This window comes from Nansenia antarctica (genome assembly GCF_963989245.1).
Source record: "Nansenia antarctica genome assembly, chromosome: 4".
Classification (NCBI taxonomy): domain Eukaryota; kingdom Metazoa; phylum Chordata; class Actinopteri; order Argentiniformes; family Microstomatidae; genus Nansenia; species Nansenia antarctica.
In genome coordinates, this window is record NC_137689.1 from 76,437,263 (window position 1) to 76,464,617 (window position 27,355).

General features: G+C 47.3%; 2 protein-coding genes across 3 annotated transcripts; one reads left to right on the forward strand and one right to left on the reverse strand.

Annotated features, from left to right (window-relative positions):
• The first annotated feature begins 2,479 nt into the window (after positions 1-2,479).
• On the forward strand, positions 2,480-9,837 carry snx24 (sorting nexin 24). Of its 2 annotated transcripts, XM_080528289.1 has the most exons (7): positions 2,480-2,648; positions 4,835-4,918; positions 5,196-5,300; positions 6,666-6,760; positions 7,601-7,630; positions 8,465-8,529; positions 9,234-9,837. In XM_080528289.1, the coding sequence occupies exons 1-7, from the start codon at positions 2,592-2,594 to the stop codon at positions 9,302-9,304; spliced, it is 507 nt and encodes a 168-aa protein (XP_080384415.1). In that variant the 5' UTR covers positions 2,480-2,591; the 3' UTR covers positions 9,305-9,837. The 2 variants fall into 2 exon arrangements, with proteins under 2 accessions (XP_080384415.1, XP_080384416.1); XM_080528290.1 differs by lacking the exon at positions 4,835-4,918.
• A 2,524-nt stretch (positions 9,838-12,361) lies between these two features.
• Positions 12,362-27,258, reverse strand: ggcx (gamma-glutamyl carboxylase). Its single transcript, XM_080528371.1, is given in 17 exon segments — positions 12,362-13,407; positions 13,977-14,178; positions 14,434-14,581; positions 15,582-15,712; positions 16,276-16,445; positions 17,205-17,356; positions 18,196-18,327; positions 19,288-19,405; positions 19,407-19,596; positions 19,895-20,058; positions 21,844-21,950; positions 22,686-22,764; positions 22,911-23,076; positions 25,051-25,209; positions 25,884-26,000; positions 26,136-26,324; positions 27,191-27,258. Coding segments are annotated over 17 exon segments (2,382 nt in total). The 5' UTR covers positions 27,201-27,258; the 3' UTR covers positions 12,362-13,259.
• Positions 27,259-27,355: the final 97 nt, after the last annotated feature.

Below are 27,355 nucleotides of genomic sequence, written 5' to 3' on the forward strand. Positions count from 1 at the left end.
CTAAATACTAAATGTGTTTTTCCATTTGACTTCTCAGCTATTAACAGAGGCCTGTCATTCTCCCAACCACTGAGGAGCAGATCTGTGAAGATATGAGACTACCTACGACAGCTGGAGCTAGTTATGGATGGTTCTGCTGTCAAGACGACTTTGTCATTTTCCAGGACAACATTAAGTCACGTGCAGAGATTCAAAGTGTCCCTAAGTGATAGGCCTACATGTTTTTGTAAAGCTATATAAGTGATACATGTTTTTGTAAAGCTATATAAGTGATACATGTTCTTGTAAAGCTATATAAGTGATACATGTTCTTGTAAAGCTATATAAGTGATACATGTTCTTGTAAAGCTTTATAAGTGATACATGTTCTTGTAAAGCTATATAAGTGGTACATGTTCTTGTAAAGCTATATAAGTGATACATGTTCTTGTAAAGCTATATAAGTGGTACATGTTCTTGTAAAGCTATATAAGTGGTACATGTTCTTGTAAAGCTATATAAGTGATACATGTTCTTGTAAAGCTATATAAGTGATACATGTTCTTGTAAAGCTATATAAGTGATACATGTTCTTGTAAAGCTATATAAGTGGTACATGTTCTTGTAAAGCTATATAAGTGATACATGTTCTTGTAAAGCTATATAAGTGGTACATGTTCCTGTAAAGCTATATAAGTGATACATGTTCTTGTAAAGCTATATAAGTGATACATGTTCTTGTAAAGCTTTATAAGTGATACATGTTCTTGTAAAGCTATATAAGTGGTACATGTTCTTGTAAAGCTATATAAGTGATACATGTTCTTGTAAAGCTATATAAGTGGTACATGTTCCTGTAAAGCTATATAAGTGATACATGTTCTTGTAAAGCTTTATAAGTGATACATGTTCTTGTAAAGCTTTATAAGTGATACATGTTCTTGTAAAGCTATATAAGTGATACATGTTCCTGTAAAGCTATATAAGTGATACATGTTCCTGTAAAGCTATATAAGTGATACATGTTCTTGTAAAGCTATATAAGTGGTACATGTTCCTGTAAAGCTATATAAGTGATACATGTTCTTGTAAAGCTTTATAAGTGATACATGTTCTTGTAAAGCTTTATAAGTGATACATGTTCTTGTAAAGCTATATAAGTGATACATGTTCCTGTAAAGCTATATAAGTGATACATGTTCCTGTAAAGCTATATAAGTGATACATGTTCTTGTAAAGCTATATAAGTGGTACATGTTCCTGTAAAGCTATATAAGTGATACATGTTCTTGTAAAGCTATATAAGTGATACATGTTCTTGTAAAGCTTTATAAGTGGTACATGTTCCTGTAAAGCTATATAAGTGATACATGTTCTTGTAAAGCTATATAAGTGATACATGTTCTTGTAAAGCTTTATAAGTGATACATGTTCTTGTAAAGCTTTATAAGTGATACATGTTCTTGTAAAGCTATATAAGTGGTACATGTTCCTATAAAGCTATATAAGTGATACATGTTCCTGTAAAGCTATATAAGTGCAGAGGAGGTAACACAATATTGAATGATCCGTTTAGAGTTGATAAATGTAGAACTCTGCTCTGTTTTAAATATGGGCCATTTCAGAAGTTCAGCTCACATATTAGAAGTCGCCTATTAACAAGTGGACATATCTATTAGGCTACAGCCACTAATCAACACTAGATAACACAGAATCCATCTTCAGTTTGCTTGAAAAAATGTAGCAGTTTATAAATTGAGATTTTTTTTCCCCCCCCACAATTGCCTTTTTGATGTGTGATGCCATAGCCGACATTATATCATACTCAACCTTTTCTGCTTATTATCATCGCTATTATTTACATTTGCTTTAATTTCCGCTAAACTTCATCTTGTTGTTATTAAACTCAAAAGTTTAATAGTGTCTTATTCTATGAACCATAGAGGGGCTGAGAATAAGTTCAGATAAATCAGAGAGAAAATCAGGTAATACTGCCCGTATGCTACTGCACAATAACGCTCCTGACCATGATCTAATGAAGGAAACACTACAACTGAACACACCTTCCACATCACGTTGAAAAGTACGTTTGTTTTGTGATTAACTGCTTGTAAGTTGGTTAAACTCTTTTTGTCCTATAACTGTTGATTGATATTTATGTCATGAAGCTCATATTACTGCAATACATATCTGACATAGTCCAGGAAATCTACTTGAATAAACGCTGACGCAGCTGCCATGTGGTGTGATACGCCAGTGTGTTTGATTGGTTGATTGGGTTGATCTCAGGGCGTGGTTCTCATTGGTTGATCTCAGGGCGTGGTTCTCATTGGTTGATCTCAGGGCGTGATCTCATTGGCTGTGACAGGAGCAGACGTCCAATCTCTCCTCCGCGCCGGTAGGTGGCAGCAGTGAGACTTCGGGTCGATGTCAGTGTTGTGTTTATACATTGAAAGCGAGAAGTATCTCATGTCACTTGTCTGTAAACCTCAAACCTTATGTGGTAGGAAGTCATTAACGCTCAGGTTGTTTGTATGCAGATCTAAGAGGTTTAGTTAAGATGCAGATCTAAGAGGTTTAGTTAAGATGCAGATCTAAGAGGTTTAGTTAAGATGCATCCCATCATCAGGGTGTCCATCCCGTCGTTCCGCTCAGAGGACAGCTACACGGTAAGATCTGCCCTCTGCTACACACCAACAACCTGCTTATGGACCTGACAGAGATAGATAGATAGATATATCTATAGATTAGATAGATATATATATCTGTATGTTATTGGATGTAGCTAGAGACCTCAGTGAGGTGACATGTCTTGTCTGCTAGTTGTGTTTATGTGACTCGTCTACCAGCGGGAGGAACAAGGTTGACTCATGTTGTTGTCAAACCCTTTCATAGGGGGCTGGCTGCGTTCGTAAACACGCTCTGGGAATCTGATCAGCACTCACGGAACGCCTCTTGTCCAATCAAATGACTTGGTCCCTTTATGACGTCGGAGCCAGTGTGCGCTCCCGGCGCTCGCAGAGCGAGTTTACGAACGCACCCAGGATGTGACCCTGGCCAGGACCGTGCCAAGCCTCTGGTCAACACGGCGTCGCGTGCTTTGATTTCATTTACCAATCGATGACGTTGTGGATTGATACATGTTCATCTCACGTGCTCTTTGATTGAATCCTGCGTTCATTTTACTGTACATGTTTGCAGCTGCAGACAGTTCCTTCACCGCTGACTGCTGCATCTGTGAAGTGTTGGAATAGTGTTGGAATAGTGTTGGAATAGTGTTGGAATAGTGTTGGAATAGTGTTGGAACAGTGTTGGAACAGTGTTGGAACAGTGTTGGAACAGTGTTGGAATAGTGTTGGAACAGTGTTGGAACAGTGTTGGAACAGTGTTGGAACAGTGTTGGAATAGTGTTGGAATAGTGTTGGAATAGTGTTGGAATAGTGTTGGAACAGTGTTGGAACAGTGTTGGAACAGTGTTGGAACAGTGTTGGAACAGTGTTGGAATAGTGTTTGAATAGTGTTGGAATAGTGTTGGAATAGTGTTGGAATAGTGTTGGAACAGTGTTGGAACAGTGTTGGAACAGTGTTGGAATAGTGTTGGAACAGTGTTGGAACAGTGTTGGAATAGTGTTGGAATAGTGTTGGAATAGTGTTGGAATAGTGTTGGAATAGTGTTGGAACAGTGTTGGAACAGTGTTGGAACAGTGTTGGAACAGTGTTGGAACAGTGTTGGAACAGTGTTGGAATAGTGTTGGAATAGTGTTGGAACAGTGTTGGAACAGTGTTGGAACAGTGTTGGAACAGTGTTGGAACAGTGTTGGAACAGTGTTGGAATAGTGTTGGAATAGTGTTGGAATAGTGTTGGAACAGTGTTGGAACAGTGTTGGAACAGTGTTGGAACAGTGTTGGAATAGTGTTGGAACAGTGTTGGAACAGTGTTGGAATAGTGTTGGAACAGTGTTGGAACAGTGTTGGAATAGTGTTGGAACAGTGTTGGAACAGTGTTGGAATAGTGTTGGAATAGTGTTGGAACAGTGTTGGAACAGTGTTGGAATAGTGTTGGAACAGTGTTGGAATAGTGTTGGAATAGTGTTGGAACAGTGTTGGAATAGTGTTGGAATAGTGTTGGAACAGTGTTGGAATAGTGTTGGAACAGTGTTGGAACAGTGTTGGAATAGTGTTGGAACAGTGTTGGAACAGTGTTGGAATAGTGTTGGAACAGTGTTGGAATAGTGTTGGAACAGTGTTGGAATAGTGTTGGAACAGTGTTGGAATAGTGTTGGAACAGTGTTGGAACAGTGTTGGAATAGTGTTGGAATAGTGTTGGAACAGTGTTGGAACAGTGTTGGAATAGTGTTGGAACAGTGTTGGAACAGTGTTGGAATAGTGTTGGAATAGTGTTGGAACAGTGTTGGAATAGTGTTGGAACAGTGTTGGAACAGTGTTGGAATAGTGTTGGAACAGTGTTGGAACAGTGTTGGAATAGTGTTGGAACAGTGTTGGAATAGTGTTGGAATAGTGTTGGAACAGTGTTGGAACAGTGTTGGAACAGTGTTGGAATAGTGTTGGAACAGTGTTGGAACAGTGTTGGAATAGTGTTGGAACAGTGTTGGAACAGTGTTGGAATAGTGTTGGAACAGTGTTGGAATAGTGTTGGAACAGTGTTGGAACAGTGTTGGAACAGTGTTGGAATAGTGTTGGAACAGTGTTGGAATAGTGTTGGAACAGTGTTGGAATAGTGTTGGAACAGTGTTGGAATAGTGTTGGAACAGTGTTGGAATAGTGTTGGAACAGTGTTGGAACAGTGTTGGAACAGGCCTACAGTACAACTGAGAAAGGTGTTTTATGTCTCCAGGTTTTCAAGATTGAAGTGCTGATGAACGGCAGACAGCACACTGTGGAGAAGCGCTACAGTGAATTCCACGCCCTGCATAAGATGGTGAGGTTGTGTGCCGCCGTTTTAGTTTTAGTTTTCTCTAAGGCACGACAGACAGACAGACAGACAGACAGACAGACAGCTAGACAGACAGCTAACAACACGACCACAGAAAGAACAGCGAGATGTCCCTGCCTCCTCCACAAACACACTCAGCCGTGCCAGTCACCACAGGCCAGATAAGGACGGTCTAGGAGGGCGTTTCCCCTTCTTCCACCAAACCTAATCTACAGGGCTTCCTGTAACCGTCCTCCATTTTGTTTCCTGCCGTTTCTCTCAGATGAAGAAGAGCATCAAGCTGCCGGAGATCCCCTCCAAGCACGTCAGGAACTGGGTCCCCAAGGTGCTGGAGCAGAGACGCCACGGCCTGGAGATGTACCTGCAGGTAAGAACACAGAGCTGAGATGTACCTGCAGGTAACATGGTCACTATATATCCGGACCTGGGGTGATAGGGACCTGGGGTGATAGGGACCTGGGGTGATAGGGACCTGGGGTGATAGGGACCTGGGGTGATAGGGACCTGGGGTGATAGGGGGTGATAGGGACCTGGGGTGATAGGGACCTGGGGTGATAGGGACCTGGGGTGATAGGGGGTGATAGGGACCTGGGGTGATAGGACCTGGGGTGATAGGGACCTGGGGTGATAGGGACCTGGGGTGATAGGGACCTGGGGTGATAGGGACCTGGGGTGATAGGGACCTGGGGTGATAGGGGGTGATAGGGACCTGGGGTGATAGGACCTGGGGTGATAGGGACCTGGGGTGATAGGGACCTGGGGTGATAGGGACCTGGGGTGATAGGGACCTGGGGTGATAGGGGGTGATAGGGACCTGGGGTGATAGAGACCTGGGGTGATAGGGACCTGGGGTGATAGGGACCTGGGGTGATAGGGACATGGGGTGATAGGGACCTGGGGTGATAGGGACCTGGGGTGATAGGGACCTGGGGTGATAGGGACCTGGGGTGATAGGACCTGGGGTGATAGGGACCTGGGGTGATAGGACCTGGGGTGATAGGGACCTTGGGTGATAGGGACCTGGGGTGATAGGACCTGGGGTGATAGGGACCTGGGGTGATAGGGACCTGGGGTGATAGGACCTGGGGTGATAGGGACCTGGGGTGATAGGGACCTGGGGTGATAGGGGGTGATAGGGACCTGGGGTGATGGGACCTTCTCAGCCGCAGCCCCGTCCCTCTGGAACGCCCTCCCCAACCACATCAGACAGGCCAACACCCTCCCAACATTTAAACAGGCCCTCAAAACCCACCTCTTCAAGCTCGCCTTCACCAGTTAACCCTCTCCCCCTCCCCTTCCCATGTGTCCCCAGCACTACCTTCATTAGGCCCCTATACTTTCTTCTATTTACCTTTTTGTTTCTTTTTATTATTACTACTCGACCTTTTCAGTTTGTAAAGCGTCTTTGAGTGTCTAGAAAAGCGCTACATAAGTGTAATGTATTATTATTATTATTATTATTATTATTATTATTATAATATTATATTATATACCCTAATCACAATATCAATACTGCACCAAGAAGGCCTGTGGTTGTCATGGTTACAGGTCCACAGTGGTGGAAGCACCAGTGAGAGACAGAGCGTTCTGTCCACCGCACAATAATCATGTCCTGTTATTCTGCTTTTCTTTTCTATTTTTAAAATCAATTTAACGTTTTTCTTTCAAATGGTCACTTAGATGTGTACGCCTCCCTCTCCCTCCTGAGTCTCATTGTTGTGTCTCCTGACAGGCTGTAATCATGGAGAACGACGTCCTTCCAAAGATATTCCTGGATTTCCTCAACATCCGCCATTTTCCGTCGTTGCCAAAAACAGAAAGTTGTGGGTGAGGTTCTGACCGTCGCTACGCTATAAGGAGCCAGGCTAGAATTTCTACTGTTCCCTCCAGCTAGGCTAGAATACCGCTGTTCCCTCCAGCACAGAGCTTCTCACAGGGTTCCCACGGGTCCTTGAAATCCTTGAAAGTTTTTGAATTTGAGCAGAAAAAATCAAGGTCTTAAAAGTTTGTGAAAATAGACATGGGTCATTGAAAGTGTTTGAATTCCCCTCTCTCTCTCTCTCTCTCTCTCTCTCTCTCTCAAAAATAAATAAAAAATAAATAAATGTTTTACTTAGCTCGTCAACTAGTAAATAAGTCTCTCTATTTACTAGTTTTCTATTTACTAACTTTACACATATTTCACAATATATTGTTTTGCTGTGCTGTGACAGAGAAGGCAAGAGACCATCTAGTGTTCAAGCCTCTCTCCTTAATTGTTGTCTATGAGCGAATAGTTCCTCTTATATAAATTCTCATCTAGATCTGTCTCAGACTATGCTGTGTTGGGTCCCTGAATTTGAGGGAATTGAGTCTTGAAAGTCCTTGAAAGGTGCTTGAATTTGATGTTTCAGAAGGTGTGGGAACCCTGTTCTCAATGACATTCACATTTAAGTGGCTTTGACATTGCATGAGCTGAATGATATTTGAATTCATTGTGTGGTATAATATCTAGTGATATATATATATAGATAGATAGATAGATAGATAGATAGATAGATAGATAGATAGATAGATAGATAGATAGATAGATAGATAGACAGATAGATAGATAGATATATAGATAGATAGATAGATAATAAGATATTTCTGTGGTTATAAACATTCTCTCTTCTTTCTCCTGTTAAGGTCATTTGAAACAGAATCTGAGGAATCAAGGTTTGTTTATTTCGTTTTATGACTGTGTAAAAGTTAGATAGTTTAGTTTAGTTTTATGACTGTGTAAAAGTTAGATAGTTTTGTTTAGTTTTATGACTGTGTAAAAGTTAGATAGTTTAGTTTAGTTTTATGACTGTGTAAAAGTTAGATAGTTTTGTTTAGTTTTATGACTGTGTAAAAGTTGATAGATGGTGTTGCCAGAAGAAGGTCTGAGCTGCTTGTTGCCCTACTGAACTCTCTCCAGTGTGACACGTTTCTCTACTTTGGTCCTATTGGTTCATTTGGTCCAACAGTCTGTGTGTGACGTCCCCAACCCCAACCCCAACCCCACTGCTGACACTGGACTGTTCTCACTGTGACTGCAGATTACATTACATTACATTACATTACATTACATTACATTACATTAAATTACATTACATTACATTACATTACATTACATTAAATTAAATTACATTACATTACATTACATTACATTACATTACATTACATTAAACTGTATTGTCATTGACAGAGTACAAGTACTAAGACAAAACAATGAAATGCAGTTTGGCACCAATCAGAGGGAAATAGTGACTGTATGGACAGTGCATGGTGGGACTGACTGTATGGACAGTGCATGGTGGGACTGCATGAATGTATAAGTACATGAATATAAAGTCAGTAAATGTGCAATGAATATAAGAAGTCAACATATGAATGACTGTTACACCTTGATGAAGATGTTGACAGGTGGGTGTCTGATGATGACCTCTGACCTCTCTCTCCTCCATGACCTCCTGACCTCTCTCCTCCATGACCTCCTGACCTCTCTCTCCCCTTTCTGGTCTCTAGTAAACTGACCCATCAGCCCGCCTTGCTGTTCCTGAGAGACCCGTACCTGCTCCCATCTACCCATGGTAATATAATATACCTATAATACCTCTACCATCTACCCATGGTAATATAATATACCTATACTACTCCTACCATCTACCCATGGTAATATAATAATATATATATCTTATATACAGTAATATTGACAGTACAATTAATTAATTTCATCAACTCATTTTGTTAAACAAAATATGTCAGGTTCTAATGCTTTGCTCATTTGGTCAATGTCGGTCATGTTATGATCTGACCTTTCTTTCGAATAATGTGAATACATTTCCACGTTGTTAAAAAACTACGACACGTCGCTAGTCAACTAACACAGCTTGTTTTGTGAGCCTGCTAACAATGTAAAGTAGTGTTGTAGTTAACTAGGTAACAATGTAAAGTAGTGTTGTAGTTGACTAGGTAACAATGTAAAGTAGTGTTGTAGTTAACTCGGTAACAATGTAAAGTAGTGTTGTAGTTAACTCGGTAACAATGTAAAGTAGTGTTCTAGTTAACTAGGTAACAATGTAAAGTAGTGTTCTAGTTAACTAGGTAACAATGTAAAGTAGTGTTCTAGTTAACTAGGTAACAATGTAAAGTAGTGTTGTAGTTAACTAGGTAACAATGTAAAGTTGAAACGTAGTTCCGTGTTTCAAAAGAGAAGTCTGAACATTTTGATTGGTTGCCGACATGCGGACCAGATGACCAGACTGTCATGTGTGTTGTTGATTTGCTCCACTAGATTCATTTGCAAACGTTGTGATCGAGGGCGTGATCCACGGAGTGTTCTACCCTGACCTCCAGCCCAGGTAGACCTGCAGCCCTGACCCTGCTCCTGACCCCTGACCCTGACCCTGCTCCTGACCCCTGACCCTGACCCTGACCCTGCTCCTGACCTCTGACCCTGACCCTGCTCCTGAACACCCAGGAGAACAGAGGGATGATTCTGAACTGTACAGTTTGTGAGACAGACTCAACTGGCTCAGTGCATTAATATGAGGTGTGTGTGTGTGTGTGTGTGTGTGTGTGTGTGTGTGTGTGTGTGTGTGTCATGATTTTTTGTCATGTGACCAGTGACATGTCAGGAAGGTGAACGAGGCCTAGTGACCACCAATGTTGTTATAACACTATCAATGATGTTATAACACTCAATGATGTTATAACACTATCAATGTTGTTAACACTATCAATGTTGTTATTATAACACATTTGTATTTACAGATGTATGCATAGGCTGATCCTTATGAGGACCTTATAGACTCAGCCTTATGAGGACCTTATAGACTCAGCCTTATGAGGACCTTATAGACTCAGCCTTATGAGGACCTTATAGACTCAGTCTTATGAGGACCTTATAGACTCAGTCTTATGAGGGCCTTATAGACTCAGCCTTATGAGGACCTTATAGACTCAGCCTTATGAGGACCTTATAGACTCAGCCTTATGAGGACCTTATAGACTCAGCCTTATGAGGACCGTATAGACTCAGCCTTATGAGGACCTTATAGACTCAGTCTTATGAGGACCTTATAGACTCAGCCTTATGAGGACCTTATAGACTCAGTCTTATGAGGGCCTTATAGACTCAGCCTTATGAGGACCTTATAGACTCAGCCTTATGAGGACCTTATAGACTCAGCCTTATGAGGACCTTATAGACTCAGCCTTATGAGGACCGTATAGACTCAGCCTTATGAGGACCTTATAGACTCAGTCTTATGAGGACCTTATAGACTCAGTCTTATGAGGGCCTTATAGACTCAGCCTTATGAGGACCTTATAGACTCAGCCTTATGAGGACCTTATAGACTCAGCCTTATGAGGACCTTATAGACTCAGTCTTATGAGGACCTTATAGACTCAGCATGCATCTAATTACACTACCGTGTTACGTTCAAGCTCCACCTGCTGCGTCGCGTCAACTCGCCATCGACGTTGCGTCAACTTCCCGTTGTCCAAGCTCCACCTGCTGCGTCGCGTCAACGTTGCGTCAACGTCAACGTTCTACTCTAGCTCCACTGGCATTTTTTGTATACAGGAATAATTTCACCCTTGACTGCAATTATGTCCACAACAATAACAACATCATACAGAACATTTTCCAATCAGGGTAATATTTTATCTACATATTCCCAAATAGATAGTTGCTAGTTCAGTTCAACTAACTGTCAACAACATTTCAACTAACTAACCACTAATCCTAAACCTTGCCCTAACCTTAAATCTAACCCTATCCTTAACCATAAATCTAGTTACATACAAACGGAGATAGAACCTTATCATTCTAAACGGAGATAGAACCTTATCATTCTAAACGGAGATAGAACCTTATCATTCTAAACGGAGATAGAACCTTCTCATTCTAAACGGAGATAGAACCTTCTCATTCTAAACGGAGATAGAACCTTATCATTCTAAACGGAGATAGAACCTTATCATTCTAAACGGAGATAGAACCTTCTCATTCTAAACGGAGATAGAACCTTATCATTCTAAACGGAGATAGAACATTATCATTCTAAACTCCAGACATGTCAGATGATGATCATACCAACGTTTATTCATCTGATACATAGAGTATCCATTCCTGCAACAAGAGTTCACCACAGGTGCGGTGATTGACGTCTCATTGTGACGTCTGCGTCCATCCACCGTCAAAAATCTAACTTTTTTGAAAGTCTACTTTGGACGCAGCCATCTGACGCGACGCTACGCAGCAGGTGGAGCACCTTTCATTGATTACAATGCATTTGATCCCAATTTCGGACGCAACGCACATTAGACGCACCGCTCGATGGCCATGGTGGAGCTTGGCCGTTAGGAGTCCAACCAGGGCCAGACCTCTAACCATCTGTTCAGATCTGTAGGTGAAACAAACACGTCCAGATCAACACTGAACTCTAAAACTCTGACTGTAACACTAGCTGGTCTAACGGGTCAAAGCTGAAATACAAACAAAGGGAAACTGATCTGTTATTGTGTGTGTGTGTGTGTGAGAGAGATATATATGATGTCTCTGTGTGTGTAATGAGATGGCTGATGTTGACCTGCCTTGTCTTCGTTGGTCTTTACTGGTGAAGCCATGTGGTTCATGTGATTAACACACTAGTCACAGGTTTGACTAAAGCACTACAGAAGTAAACTTCTAGGGATTGGTTCACGGCACAGATTAAGCCTAGCCCTAGACTAACCCCAGACCCTAACTCTAACCAGACCCTAACCCTAACCAGACCCTACCTACTGCACTTCAAGTGAAGGATGTAAAGTGAGTTAGTGGAGCTGGAGATAACTGTCCTCCTCCACCCAGATCAAATGATGATGTTGTTCTTAATGAATGAAGTGATGGTGGTGTGTATATGGACCTTGTGTATATAGCTGCTTGTGTAACCTCTCATGTCCTATACGGCACTGTATGGATGTCGTGCTGTCATACCCTACCCCCCGACCACCCTCCTACCCCACCCCCCTACCCCCCTACTCTCCTACCCCCCTACCCCCCTACCCTCCTACCCCACCCCCCTACCCTCCTACCCCCCTACCCTCCTACCCCACCACCCCCCTCCCCCCCTCCCCTCCTACCCCCCCCTACCCTCCTACCCTCCTACCCCACCCGTGACACTGTACAGTTGTACTGGAGCACTTTAAGCAGGGCACAGTAATATGTAAATATGATTATGATTGACAGCAATAAAACATGACATTTCCCTAATTATTATTATTATTATGGCTCCTTAATTGATTTCTCAGGTAATGAAGGGAAGTAGCAGACATGTATATATGAACTATATGTGATTGGGGTGTTTCATAAAAGCCCTGGTTAGGTTATGTGTCTTAAATAATCCCCCAGCCTATCAGAAAGGAGGATGACTCTTCGTGTGTAATGATGCTGAACAGGCTGTTTTATTTCACTCTTTATTAGAAAAGTACCAACCATTTCCATTTACAAACGGCCACCAGGTCGCTGCTGGTTGGCTTGACAACAAAACCCTCCGTGTCCTCCTCTCCTGAGACAGTGTGAGGGTCAAGTCCTCTCCTCTAAGGGTCAAGGCTTGTTTGTAAGTTCTGCTTCAACATTTCTCTTTGACATCGTGGAGAAACCATCTCTGGAAAAAAAATACTTTTGAAATGTGTGAAACTTGTTTTCTTAAAGCAAAGAGAGATAGATATATCGGCAAATTAGATTCATTTGAATCGTCTAGAATCTACCTAAACACTGGATAACTAAACACAAACAGGATAAAAACGTTCACAAAACAAAAGCATCTTTCACAACATAGGAATGTCGTGGTTCAGTAAAACCCAAGTAGCTTATGTCCAATCACCATCAGTAACGAGGCCCGGGCGTCAGGTCATATTCAGGCTATTACAAAAATAATAATAATTACAGAATTAATTCCATTCCGCCGCTGGTCCCCTGACCTGGTCCTAACCCTAACCCTGGTCCTAACCCTAACCCTGGTCCTAGCATAGATAGCTTGATAATCTGATAGTTTTATGATGACTGATGAACAGATGATTGTAAGTCTCTTTGCATCGAGGCGTCTGCTGCTGAATGGAAAGAGTAAACCTTGTCTCCTCTGGCGGTTAAAACGCAGTGGAAATGAAACGCTGGGACCAGGGTGGGACCAGTCTAAACTCTGGGACCAGGGTGGGACCAGCGTAGTAACAGTCTGAAGCAACATTCTCACTCATCAACCCAACACATTCAATTAGAGATGAATACACACACACACACACACACACACACACACAACCCAGGCTAGCAGGGCTACAGTTCTCCGTGGCCAGGCTCGTCTGAGAGCTGCTGCTCTGCCTCTGGCTCCTTCAGGTTAGCGAAGGCGACCTCCCTGCTCAGCTGATCCAGGGGCGGCAGCCCCACCGCCAGGTTACGCAGCGCGATGGACGTCATCAGGAACCTGCAGGGGACCAGGGGGGTGTTACACCAACCTCGCTAAAGCAGAGGCCAGGGGGGTGTTACACCAACCTCCCTAAAGGAAAACCCTGCCTGAAGTTTAATTTTCTGCAATTGATATTTATGTTATATTTAGTTATAGAAAGAGATTCTATTTCAGAAATGTTGTGATATATTGTAAGGAAGGGGGGCAGTTTTGTTATGTTTTTATATGTTTTTATGTTTATTGTGTTTGGGACAAGTCTTGCAAGAGGATTTTCTTTTTTATAAGTCTCTCCGAGACTTGTCAGAATAACGTAGTTCCGTGTTTCAAAAGAAAAGTCCGAACATTTTGATTGGTTGCCGATATGCGGACCAAAACACTAGAACGTGTCACATAATGTGACCCAGTCTGATCATTTGGTCCGCATGTCGGCAACCAATCAAAATGTTCGGAACTACGTTTCAACGTTGTTGAGAATCACGACACAAACTCGCTAGTCGAGCCAAAACACTGCAAATACGCAATGGATTGGGTGAATAATCCCGCACTGCTACCAAGTCGTCGTCGTCGTCGTCCCCTCCCCTCCTCACCCTCTCCTCAGCAGGTAGTACTTCTTCACAGAGAAGCGGTGTATTCTCTCCATCACGCCGGCCTCCCTGCGTTTCTTCACCTCCTTCAGACGGCGTTGGCGCCTCAGGAACAGCCTGACCACGGGGTCCAGCACCTGCCCCTCCCCCTCCTCATCCACCCCGCTGATGATTGGCTGCAGCTCTGGGGGGAGGGGCTCCGTCTCTGGGAGGTGAGACAGGGTGGGTAAGGTGATGTAAGGTCTCTGTCTGTCTGTCTGTCTCTCTCTCTCTGTCTGTCTGTCTGTCTCTGTCTGTCTCTCTCTCCCTTCCTTCCTTCCTCTCTCTCTCCCTCCCTCCCTCTCTTCCTTCCTCCGTCTCTCCCTCCCTCCCTCCCTCCCTCCCTCCCTCTCCCTCCCTCCCTCCCTCCCTCCCTCTCTCTCCCTCCCTCCCCCCTCCCCCCCCCCCCCTCCCTCCCTACCTGTGCCGTTGCGTACGCGTTCCTGCAGGTCGAGCAGGGAGGTGAAGTTGTTCTGCAGCGCCGCCTCGGTGGTGTTGACGTACACGTACATGTAGCAGGACGGGCCGGGCGACACCGTGTACACCTTGTGGTACGCCCCCGCTGGCAGCTACACACACACACACACACACACACACACACACACACACACACACACAGGGATGACCAGTGGGCCTCACAAACAAGCCCCCTGCCTCTCATTGACTCTGGGACCCCCCCCCGCTGTAAGTGGAATGTGTGAGCCTCATGTTTAGTCCACGGTCATGGCCAGACTAGAGCTGTGTGAGTGCAGGGTGACACGTGCAACTGTCTCTAAGCTAGGACCCGTCCCCTGTCGCCTGTCCCCTGTCCCCTGTCCCCTGTCCCCTGTCCCCTGTCGCCTGTCCCCTGTCCCCTGTCGCCTGTCGCCTGTCCCCTGTCCCCTGTCGCCTGTCCCCTGTCCCCTGTCTCCTGTCCCCTGCTGTTGGTTGTTCGTTGGTCTGATTTGTCCTCTTGGCTTGTAACTGTTCCTGCTCTCTGCTCTGTTTGTTTGTCATGTTTAATGTGTTTTAACTTTGGTATTTCTTTGACCCCCTACTAAGCCCCTCCCCCCTCAGAAGACTGGGCCTCTTGCCAGGTCGGCTTTGTAAATAAGAATCTGTTCTTAACTGTCTTACCTGGTTAAATAAAGGTTAAAAAAAAGAAAGGAGGTACCTTCATCTGCTTCCCCACCACCTCCACCCTCCCCTCCCCTCCCCTCCTCACCCCCCCCTCCCCTCCCCTCCACCCTCCCCTCCCCTCCCCTCCTCACCCCCCCCTCCCCTCCCCTCCCCTCCTCACCCCCCCTCCCCTCCTCACCCTCTCCTCCCCTCCCCTCCAGTCCTCCCCTCCTCCCCTCCCCTCCTCACCCCCTCCTCACCTCCCCTCCTCTCCTCCCCTCCCCTCCTCTCCTCCCCCCCCACCCTCCTCTCCTCACCCCTTACCTTCATCTGCTCCCCCGGGTGTAGGGTGTAGTTCCTCTGCTCCTCCACCACCTCCACCCTCACCTCCCCTCCCCTCCCCACCTCCACCCTCCCCCTCCCCTCCCCACCTCTCCTCTCCTCTCCCCCCCTCCTCTCCTCACCCCTTACCTTCATCTGCTCCCCCGGGTGTAGGGTGTAGTTCCTCTGCTCCTCCACCACCTCCACCCTCACCTCCCCCTGCAGCACCTGGACGCTGGTGTTCCCCAGGTCCTCACTGACGAAGTTCTCCAGGTGCAGACCTGAGGGAGACATGGGTCAGCTGGGGGAGGCTGGGGGAGGTAGAACACCAGGGGAGGCTGGGGGAGGTAGAACACCAGGGGAGGCTGGGGGAGGTAGAACACCAGGGGAGGCTGGTGGAGGTAGAACACCAGGGGAGGCTGGGGGAGGTAGAACACCAGGGGAGGCTGGGGGAGGTAGAACACCAGGGGAGGCTGGGGGAGGTAGAACACCAGGGGAGGCTGGGGGAGGTAGAACACCAGGGGAGGCTGGTGGAGGTAGAACACCAGGGGAGGCTGGGGGAGGTAGAACACCAGGGGAGGCTGGGGGAGGTAGAACACCAGGGGAGGCTGGTGGAGGTAGAACACCAGGGGAGGCTGGGGGAGGTAGAACACCAGGGGAGGCTGGGGGAGGTAGAACACCAGGGGAGGCTGGGGGAGGTAGAACAGGAAGGATCACTGCGTTCATCGCCCCTCAACGAAACGACCCGCTGAAGCAAAGGAAGGAGAGAAGGAAGGAGGGAAGGAAGGAGGGAAGGAAGGAGGGAAGGAAGGAGGGAGGGAAGGAAGGAGGGAAGACTTTGTACCTGGGAAGTCTGCGATGAAGACGATCTCCGTCTGGTTGTCCAGGCTGCCCTCAATCTCCTGGAACTTGCTCCTCCAGGGAGAGAGGTCCACCAGCAGAGGCATCAGCCACGGGTTCGGACGGAACGGCGACCAGTCCGCCGTGACGATGTCCACGCGCGGGTCAAAGATCCTGGAGAACGCCGGGTCAGGTACCAGATTAAAGAAGATTAGATATACTGGTAAATGGACTGACTTATATAGATGACTTATATAGATGACTTATATAGACTGACTTATATAGATGACTTATATAGACTGACTTATATAGACTGACTTATATAGATGACTTATATAGATGACTTATATAGACTGACTTATATAGACTGACTTATATAGGCTGACTTATATAGATGACTTATACAGACTGACTTATATAGACTGACTTATATAGACTGACTTATATAGATGACTTATACAGACTGACTTATACAGACTGACTTATATAGCACCTTATTCCAGAGCGCTTTACAACAGCCTCTCATTCACCCATTCACACACACATTCACACACCAATGGCGACAAGCTGCCATGCAAGAAGCCGGCCCGCTCACTGGGAGCAATTTGGGGCTCAGTGTCTTGCCCATTTAAAAATAAATAAAAAGGAGAACACCCCAACAGTGTGTATTCATATTTTTGTTGGACAAGAGTTGAAATACCGTACACGATTCCCAGTAAACACAGAGTCCAAAAGACGTCCTCAGGGAAGCCGGAATGTGGGTTCAGATGACGTCTTTCTAGGACGTCTTAAGACGATTCTGTAGTCCATAAGACGTCCTAAAGACGTCATCTGAACCCACAGTCCGGCTTCCCTGAGGACGTCTTTTGAAGTATTTGTTTACTGGGTTGTTATTAGCCTCTGTGTTTACTGGGTTATTTATTAGCCTCGTACCTCTGCTGGAAGCGGTCGTTGATGGACACCCAGACGTCAAAGTAGATCTGCGGGTCGGAGATGTTGTAGTGGGGCAGGTGGCGGTGCAGGCAGGTGGCGTACTGCTTCAGCATGTCCCCGTGGTCCTTCCACCGCCGGCTCTGGGTGAATACCTGGAGGACAGGTACATAAACACAGATTAGGACTGGTCTAAGCCTTAGACTAGGCTTATATTCTCATAAACATAGATTAAGACTGGTCTAAGCCTTAGACTAGTCTTATATTCTCATAAACATAGATTAAGACTGGTCTAGGCCTTAGACTAGGCTTATATTCAGGGGTGCACATAACTTTTTGGGGCCAGTGCTCAGAGGAGCACCTAGGGATGCTGCTTGGTGCTCCCCGAGCTCGCGAGTCACGACCCGTCCCACAGGATGGATAAAAAAGGGATACATGGATATATTATTAGCAAAACGACATTTATTCATAAATAAAGATGAACGACCAAATTATTGTGTGCAAAACAAAAGAAACAAATGCAAAATCAAATGACTGCTCTTTAAGAATGAAAGTCTGTCCGACTCCTTTAAACACAATGAAATCAACTGACATCTCTTTAAGCACTAACTGAATGTCTGTTCTTTAAACACACTGAAATAAACTGACATCTCTTTAAGCACTAACTGAATGTCTGTTCTTTAAACACACTGATATAAACGGACATCTCTTTAAGCACTGCTCTGTTCTGTAAACACTGAAATCAACTTTTCCACAAAAAAAAAAAAAAAAAAAAAAAGAGCTGTTGGTGCGCAAGAGCGCCTTCATGCGGCTGATTTGCAGCGCAGCATGCATTTTGGCGACGCATGCGCACTGGCGCACCAGTTATGTGCACGTCTGCTTATATTCTCATAAACATAGATTAAGACTGGTCTAGGCCTTAGACTAGTCTTATATTCTCATAAACATAGATTAAGACTGGCCTTACCCCCCCCCCCCCCCCCCCTTGACTCACCCCAGGGTTGAGGTAGCCCACCTCCCCCGTCCTGCCGTCTCTGTAGGTGATCTTGACGTGCTGGTGGCTACGGGAGTGAACCATCATGTCCCAGGAGTATCCATACAGCCCGCTGGTCCAGTTGTTATAACCCTGTAACATATATACTGTATATACTGTACATATATATAACCCTGTTATACACACACACAATATATATATAACCCTAACCCATACAGCCCGCTGGTCCAGTTGTTATAACCCTGTAACATATATATATATATATATATATATATATAAATAAACAATATTATGGTCCAGTTGTTGTAGCCCTGGAAACACACACACCGTTAACCTGGGCAGGCTAATTTACAAGACGGCCAACCAGTGGTCATTGTGTGTAAGTAGCAGCTTCCCATTGTGAAGACTATTCTAGTTCTACTGTTAAGCCATCTTCCTCACTTCTCCGTTCTGCTGAAACAGATTATCTGAGCTGCTGTTTGCTGTCTGTTTGCTGTCTGTTTGCTGCTGTTTGCTGTCTGTTTGCTGCTGTTTGCTGTCTGTTTGCTGTCTGTTTGCTGCTGTTTGCTGCTGTTTGCTGCTGTTTGCTGTCTGTTTGCTGTCTGTTTGCTGCTGTTTGCTGTCTGTTTGCTGTCTGTTTGCTGCTGTTTGCTGTCTGTTTGCTGTCTGTTTGCTGCTGTTTGCTGTCTGTTTGCTGTCTGTTTGCTGTCTGTTTGCTGCTGTTTGCTGTCTGTTTGCTGCTGTTTGCTGTCTGTTTGCTGTCTGTTTGCTGTCTGTTTGCTGCTGTTTGCTGTCTGTTTGCTGCTGTTTGCTGTCTGTTTGCTGTCTGTTTGCTGTGTTGACACTGATTGAGCAATTATCCGTCTGGTAATCGGCGGGGGTTGGAAAATAATTTCTGCTGACAGCAGTGCTTCTAAACACCTTCTACAAACCTTCTGCAGCAGGAAGAGGAAACAAAGGAAAGGGAAAAGGAAATGGCCGCCTTGCTGAGGGGGACCTGAGTGTCCTCACTCAACGTACGGAAAAGACGAACAGATCTGTAACCGTGGTCACGGTAGCCGTCGTCACGGTAACCGCGGTAGCAACCCGTACCTGGGTGATGAAGTGGGAGTAGGGCAGGAAGAACTGCTCGGCCACGTAGAGTAGCGTGAAGAGAGCCGCCAGCCTGTGTCTTCGCCTGGGCTTGCTGGCCTTGTTCACCGAGGGGGGGGGGGGCGCCCTGGGGGTCCCGGGGCTCCTGGGGGTTCTCGGGGTAGACACAGGAAGTGCTGGGCTGAGGGGGAGGAGCCGTGAAGGGGAGCACCACGCCGAGGCGCCGGGGGAAACGGGCGAAGAAGCGGCGGGGCCAGTCAGGGTAACAGAACAGAGGACTGGTGGCCAGCATGGTGTAGGCAAACATCCCTGAGGAGAGGAGGGGAAGGGGAGGGGGAGGGGAGGGGAGGGGGGGGGGGAGGGGAGGGCAAGGGGGGAGAGGAGGAGGGGGAAGGGGAGGGGAGGAGAGGAGTAGAGTGGGACAGAGGCAGCAGACAGCAGCTCAATAGCTGGTTATGGATTAACATGAACGGAGGTTCTTTATACAAACAAACAGGCCTTGAGAGGCTCTCTGGTCGATGCTGAACACACACAGACGCACTCACGCGCACACGCGCACACGCACACGCCCCCCCCGACACACACACACACACACAGGCCCTCTCACCGATGCTGAACAGCTGGGAGTTCATGGAGTGGAAGTACGTGACGAACAGGATGCCGGCCGGCCGCGTGGCGTCGAAGAACAGCAGGTACCCGGCGGACAGGTCCAGAGCCAGGCCGCCCCCGTGGACCACCAGCACGTTCACCACCTCCACTGGCAGAACCAGCCTGCACCACGCAGGGAGGAGGGAAGGCAGGCTTAGTTCTATCCGGTTGTTAAGTCTGACGTCAAACGTGACGTTTTGCAATTTCCGGGTCCAAACCAGAAATTCTCCGCACCAGAGTACCAGTGTACTACAGCGGTAGAATGACAGTTTAATCGTTTTTTAGACTCGGATCTATTCATACAACAAGGGACACAGCACTTTCCCGTTTTCTCCATATTGTCAGGGTATTTGAGCCTCGGAAAAGCGCTATACAAATATAATGAATTATTATTATTATTGCGGCATTTCGAAGAGAGCGCCTCAGCCAACTTTGGACCCGGAAACACGTCACGACTTAACAACCGAATTGGCCCTATCACAGACCAGCAGGAAGGCAGGCTTAGTTCTATAGCCCCTATCACAGACCAGCGGTCACAAAGTGCTTTACATAGGCTATAACAACATCATTAAAGAGCAGAAGTAATAGCAGGTTAAAAGAGATAGGTAAACAAGTGAAAATAAAAACAAGAAACAAATAACAAGTGTACCACAAATAATAACAAGAGACACAGAAAGACAGACAGGCCTTTGGGGTTAGCCTGTCTGTACAGGACAGTCTGGAGCAGTTTTTTAAATGTTTCGACCGAGACTTTCATTCTACAACTGTACAACTACACACCTAGCCTTACACGCTTACATACCTACCCTTACACGCTTACACACCTACCCTTACACCCTTACACACCTACCCTTACACGCTTACACACCTACCCTTACACGCTTACACACCTACCCTTACACGCTTACACACCTAGCCTTACACGCTTACACACCTACCCTTACACGCTTACACACCTACCCTTACACGCTTACACACCTACCCTTACATGCTTACACACCTACCCTTACACGCTTACACACCTAGCCTTACACGCTTACATACCTACCCTTACACACTTACACACCTAGCCTTACACGCTTACACACCTACCCTTACACGCTTACACACCTACCCTTACATGCTTACACACCTACCCTTACACGCTTACACACCTACCCTTACACGCTTACATACCTACCCTTACACACTTACACACCTACCCTTACACACTTACATACCTACCCTTACACACTTACATACCTACCCTTACACACTTACACACCTACCCTTACACGCTTACACACCTAGCCTTACATGCTTACACACCTACCCTTACACGCTTACACACCTACCCTTACACACTTACACACCTACCCTTACACGCTTACACACCTACCCTTACATGCTTACACACCTACCCTTACACGCTTACACACCTAGCCTTACACGCTTACATACCTACCCTTACACACTTACACACCTAGCCTTACACGCTTACACACCTACCCTTACACGCTTACACACCTACCCTTACATGCTTACACACCTACCCTTACACGCTTACATACCTACCCTTACACACTTACACACCTACCCTTACACACTTACATACCTACCCTTACACACTTACATACCTACCCTTACACACTTACACACCTACCCTTACACGCTTACACACCTACCCTTACACGCTTACACACCTACCCTTACACGCTTACATACCTACCCTTACACACTTACACACCTACCCTTACACACTTACATACCTACCCTTACACACTTACACACCTACCCTTACACACTTACATACCTACCCTTACACACTTACATACCTACCCTTACACACTTACACACCTACCCTTACACGCTTACACACCTAGCCTTACATGCTTACACACCTACCCTTACACGCTTACACACACTTACTTAAAGGGGTCAAACAGCCAGTGGTGGGCCAGGTAGTTCATGGAGTAGCCCTGCACCCAGTCTCCATCCAGCTTCTTGATTCCAGCTATGAAGTACACGATGAAGATCTGCCAGACACACACACACACACACATTTTAAATGTTTTATTTATGTCCACATACATGTACAATTCTAAAGGACATAAATACTATCAGTGCATTTTGATATCATGTAAACAATCTGTTACAGTAATGCTGAGCCAACAACCAGTTCTGCCACACACAGGATGTTATTCACACCAGATGATACCAGTGGATTGACAGATACAGTATCAGTACTGTAAGACAGACAGTATCCCGCTCATGGGTACAGGAAGCACTGCCTTCTCCATATTGAGCGGCTACCAATAACAGCGGATACTGAGCAATATTTTGCTAACTGTTTGGCCCTTCTCTTAGATAGACCAGCCATCTGAAGGCCTCTAACAACAGACTTATGGACATGGCCCAGGCTGCCAAATATGAAAACTAAAAGTTGACATCTGTAGCCCAGTTGTGATATGGCCTCCTCCAGCTGTTGGTATTTTAAGATTTTGGTTAAAAAGGCTTCCTCTAGGCTATGGTCAAAGGTGCAGCCAACTTCTAGAACTTCACACACACACACACACACACACACTCTGTCATGATAGTACCCACATACACACACCCCACTGTCCCTCTGGTAGATTTAACAGATCGATGATAGAGTAGAGAAGACACTGTTTCTCTGGGCTAAACCCTTGGTAGATAAACCCTAGGTAGGGTAGTACAGTAGTACAGTAGTACAGCAGACCCTAGGTAGGGGAGCAGGGTAGTACGCTGACCTGTGTCCTCAGGAGGGTGTAGTTCCAGAGGGGCACCTGGGCGTTTCTCTTCCTGGGGTTCAGTAGCCCGTCTACTGACCTGCACACACACACACACACACACACATGAGACCAGGCACACACTACACACACTACACACACTCCACAAACCCCCCCTCACCAGTATCTGTCTCCCCCCCCCTCACCAGTATCTGTCCCCCCCCCCACCCCCCGCCCCCTCCTCACCAGTATCTGTTGGCGTCCATGGTGCAGAGCAGGAACCCCACCAGGCCGTACAGGTAGCTGTGGTTGTTCCAGGCGGTCTTGTCCAGCAGGAAGACGTACCAGTAGGAGCAGGTGAACATGAGGCAAGACAGGCGGTAGAAACACCCCAGCATGATGCCCACGGCGCCTGTCACCATGGAAAACACCCGCGGTCAGGAAAGATGCAGTGCTTGTCTGTTTTTTTTTAATGTAAAGCGGGCAACCACCTGCCCTCTCGATCCCATCCCCTCCCCTCTTCTCCAATCCATTTCTTCCGACATCCTTCCTTACCTCTCCACCGTAATCAACTCCTCCCTATCCACAGGATCGGTCCCGGCAGCCAGAGTCAAGCCTCTCCTCAAGAAACCAACCCTTGACCCGTCATCTGTCCACAACTACAGACCGGTATCCCTTCTCTCCTTCCCTTCCAAAACCCTTGAACATGCTGCATCTAAACAACTGACTGACTATCAGACTACTACTGCTACTACTATTAGACCCCATGAATCCGGCTTCAAGGCTGGGCGCTCCACTGAGACTGCTCTCCTTGCTGTCACGGAGGCCCTCCACTCTGCTCAAGCTTCCCCCCTCTGACCTACATGTGGCAACACGTGTCTCTGCATGTCTCACTGACATTTCAACATTAATGTCAGCCCACCATCTCAAGCTCAACCTTAACAAGACTGAGTTACTCTTCATCCCCGGGAAAGCCTGCCCTCTCCAAGACTTCTCCATTACAGTGGAGAACTCTACTGTAACCCCCTCCCAGACAGCCAAGAACCTTGGAGTGATCCTGGACAACCAACTATCCTGTGCAAAGAACATCGCAGCGACAGCTCGCTCCTGCAGATTCTTCCTTTACAACATCAGAAGGATACGACCATTCCTCACCAGAGAAGCAGGGCAACTCCTGACCCAGGCACTGGTCATCTCCCGCCTTGACTACTGCAACATACTCCTGGCCGGGCTCCCCGCCTCCCCCATCAGACCTCTGCAGCTCATCCAGAACGCTGCTGCCCGTCTGGTGTTCAACCTCCCCAAATACTCTCATGTCACCCCCCTCCTTCGCACCCTGCACTGGCTCCCGATAGCAGCTCGCATCAGATTCAAGACCCTGGTGCTTGCCTACCAGGCAGTTAAAGGGACAGTCCCTGCCTACCTGAAGGAAATGGTAACCCCCCAAACTTCAGCCCGTTCACTCCGCTCCTCCACCTCTGCTGGCCGACTGGCCCCACCACCTCTACGCCAACACGGCAGTCACTCTGCCCGATCACGTCTCTTCACTACACTGGCTCCCCCAGAACTGCAGTCACTACTCATCTTCCATCGGAGACTGAAGACCTCCATCTCTTCAGGTTACACCTTAACTGCTCCTCCTGAGACTTCTACTGCCCCCCAGCACTGCGTCTCCTGAGACACCCGCTTTTCCCCTCTACTGTGTCCCCTAAAACGTCTATTGCCCCCCTTGTACTGTTTCTCTGTTTCTCCAGTTTCTATATTATTTTTTTTAGCTTTTTCCTTCTATCACAGAGACTGCCAATGGCCCCGGGCCTGAGCTGGATTACTCTTCCTGCTACGACTGGTGGATTGATGATTCACTTGCTTAGTCAAATGTATCGATTGTAAGTCGCTTTGGAATAAGGTGTCTGCTAAATGCCAAACATGTACAGGGTATATACAGGAATCTTGAGGTTAATTTCAACGCCTTTCTAAGACTTTTTAAAGACTGTGTCAATATTTTTCCAGACCTCACCGCCACTTCGAGCTGTAACCGTTTACATCAGTGACACCTTTAACTTAACAGTTTCAGTTTGCAATAGACTAGACCACTATCATACAACACGATTTCCGGTTCATCTTTGTTTTTTAATAAAACTAATAAATTCACGAACTTTTACTAAAAGTTTTTAGGACTCAAACTCTTTGGACAGAGTCTAATTCAGAAAAATATCTACAAAATTCAAGACCTCATAAAATCGTGATAAGACTTTTTAATACTTATTAAGGGTCTTGATTTTCCCAAAATTGATTTATCAACTTTTAATACTTTTCAAGACACCGCGGATACCCTGCCTACTCTCTGTAGCCTAGCAACCCTGATGTAAACGTAGCCGAGTCTGACCTGAGAACATAACCACGTAGACCAGGTACATCCAGTCCAGAGGGAGGGGCGTCAGGAAGTTGAAGAGGGGGAAGCGGCAGACGGGGGCTCCGTCCAGGTACCTGTAGTCCAGGTGGCTGAGCCCTCGCTCCTGGGTCACATCCAGGGCCATCAGCATACCTGGGGGGGGGGGGGGGGGGTGGCAGACAGGTGGGGGGGGGGGAGACAAAAACAGGTGGGGGGGGGGGGGGGGAAGGAGGGGTGGACACACACACAGACAGGAGGCAGAGAAGGGGGTGGGGTGGACAGACACACAGACAGGAGGCAGAGAAGGGGGCGGGGTGGACACACACACAGGAGGCAGAGAAGGGGGCGGGGTGGACACACAGACAGACAGGAGGCAGAGAAGGGGGTGGGGTGGGGGCAGCGGGGGGGTGGACACACAGACAGATTTAGCGTCTAATCTTTCAGCTCACTCATATGTAAACATCTGGTCCGAGGGTCTCTGAGCTGCAGGGGGGGGGGGGGCAGGGGGAGAGGGGGGCAGGGGGAGGTGGGGGGCAGGGGGAGGGGGAGGTGGGGGGCAGGGGGAGGGGGAGGTGGGGGGCAGGGGGAGGGGGAGGTGGGGCAGGGGGAGGGGGGGCAGGGGGAGGGGGAGGGGGGGCAGGGGGAGAGGGGGGCAGGGGGAGGGGGAGGGGGGGCAGGGGGAGGGGGGGCAGGGGGAGAGGGGGGCAGGGGGAGGTGGGGGGCAGGGGGAGGGGGGGCAGGGGGAGAGGGGGGCAGGGGGAGGTGGGGGGGAGGGGGGGGAGGGGGGGCAGGGGGAGGGGGAGGGGGGTGGCAGGCAGCCGCCTCACCGAACAGGAAGCGGAAGATCCCCAGGGAGGCGGGGTCGGTGGGCCGGTTCAGCAGACGGACCAGACCGGACCAGGAGGAAACGTCCTCCCTCTGGAACCCCAACAGACGCTTCATCCTGCTGCTCTCCTCCTTGCTGCTCTCCTCCTTGCTGCTCTCCTCCTTGCTGCTCTCCTCCTTGCTGCTCTCCTCCTTGCTGCTCTCCTCCTTCCTGCTCTCCTCCTTGCTGCTCTCCTCCTTGCTGCTCTCCTCCTTGCTGCTCTCCTCCTTCATCCTTCTCTCCGCCGGCTCCTCTGCTACAGGTGTTCCCTGCTGCTCTGGGGTCCCCTCCTCCTCCTCCTCCTCCTCCTCCTCCTCCTCCTCCTCCTCCTCCTCCTCCTCACAGCCCACAGCGGGGTCTCCGGGGTCTCCCTGTCCCGAGGATTCATCGACGTACGGCGCTCCTGGAAGAGAAGAGAAGATAACCATGCTAATGCTAACTCTCTACCTTTGGTCTCCTGCTCATAGATATCAACAAGATGTGTATCCAGGTAGCTGATATGAGCCACTAGTAGCCTAGTACTGCTGCACTGGACTTCATTAGGCTGTATGTTGCATATTGATGTAATAAACTGCACTTCAATCACTACGACGCAGTCACAGAGTATTTGCATGTGGTAATCAATGTGTCATCCAGAGGTCTGAGCTACGTGACGATGGAACAAACAAAAAAACAGAGCTGGCCAATGTCCACACTGGTTACAAAACATCAATAACACACACACACACACACACACACACACACACACACACACATACACACATCGGCCCTACTGTAGCCCACACACACACACCAGATCTACTGTAGCCTACCTGCCTCCATGTACACACACACACACACACCAGATCTACTGTAGCCTACCTGCCTCCATGCACACACACACACACACACACACACACACACACACACACACAGTAGCCTACCTGGCTCCATGCACGTACACACACACACACACACACACACACACACACACACCAGCCTACCTGCCTCCATGCACGTACACACACACAAACACACACAAACACACACACACACACAAACACACACACACACACCAGCCTACCTGCCTCCATGCACACACACACACACACACACACACACACACTCACACACACACACACAGCAGCCTACCTGCCTCCATGCACACACACACACAAACACACACACACACACACACACTCACACTCACACTCACACTCACACACACACACACACACACACACACACACACACACACACACACACACACACACACACACACCAGCCTACCTGGCTCCATGCTGTACCGCAGCAGCTCGCGGGGATCAGAGACAGAGATGTATAGATATATATGCCTCTCTCCCCCTGTTACTGCAGCTCCTCTCCCAGTCCGTCCAGACACGTAACCAGATGAGAGACAGACCTGAGAGTACCAGATGGGTAACAGGGTTGGGT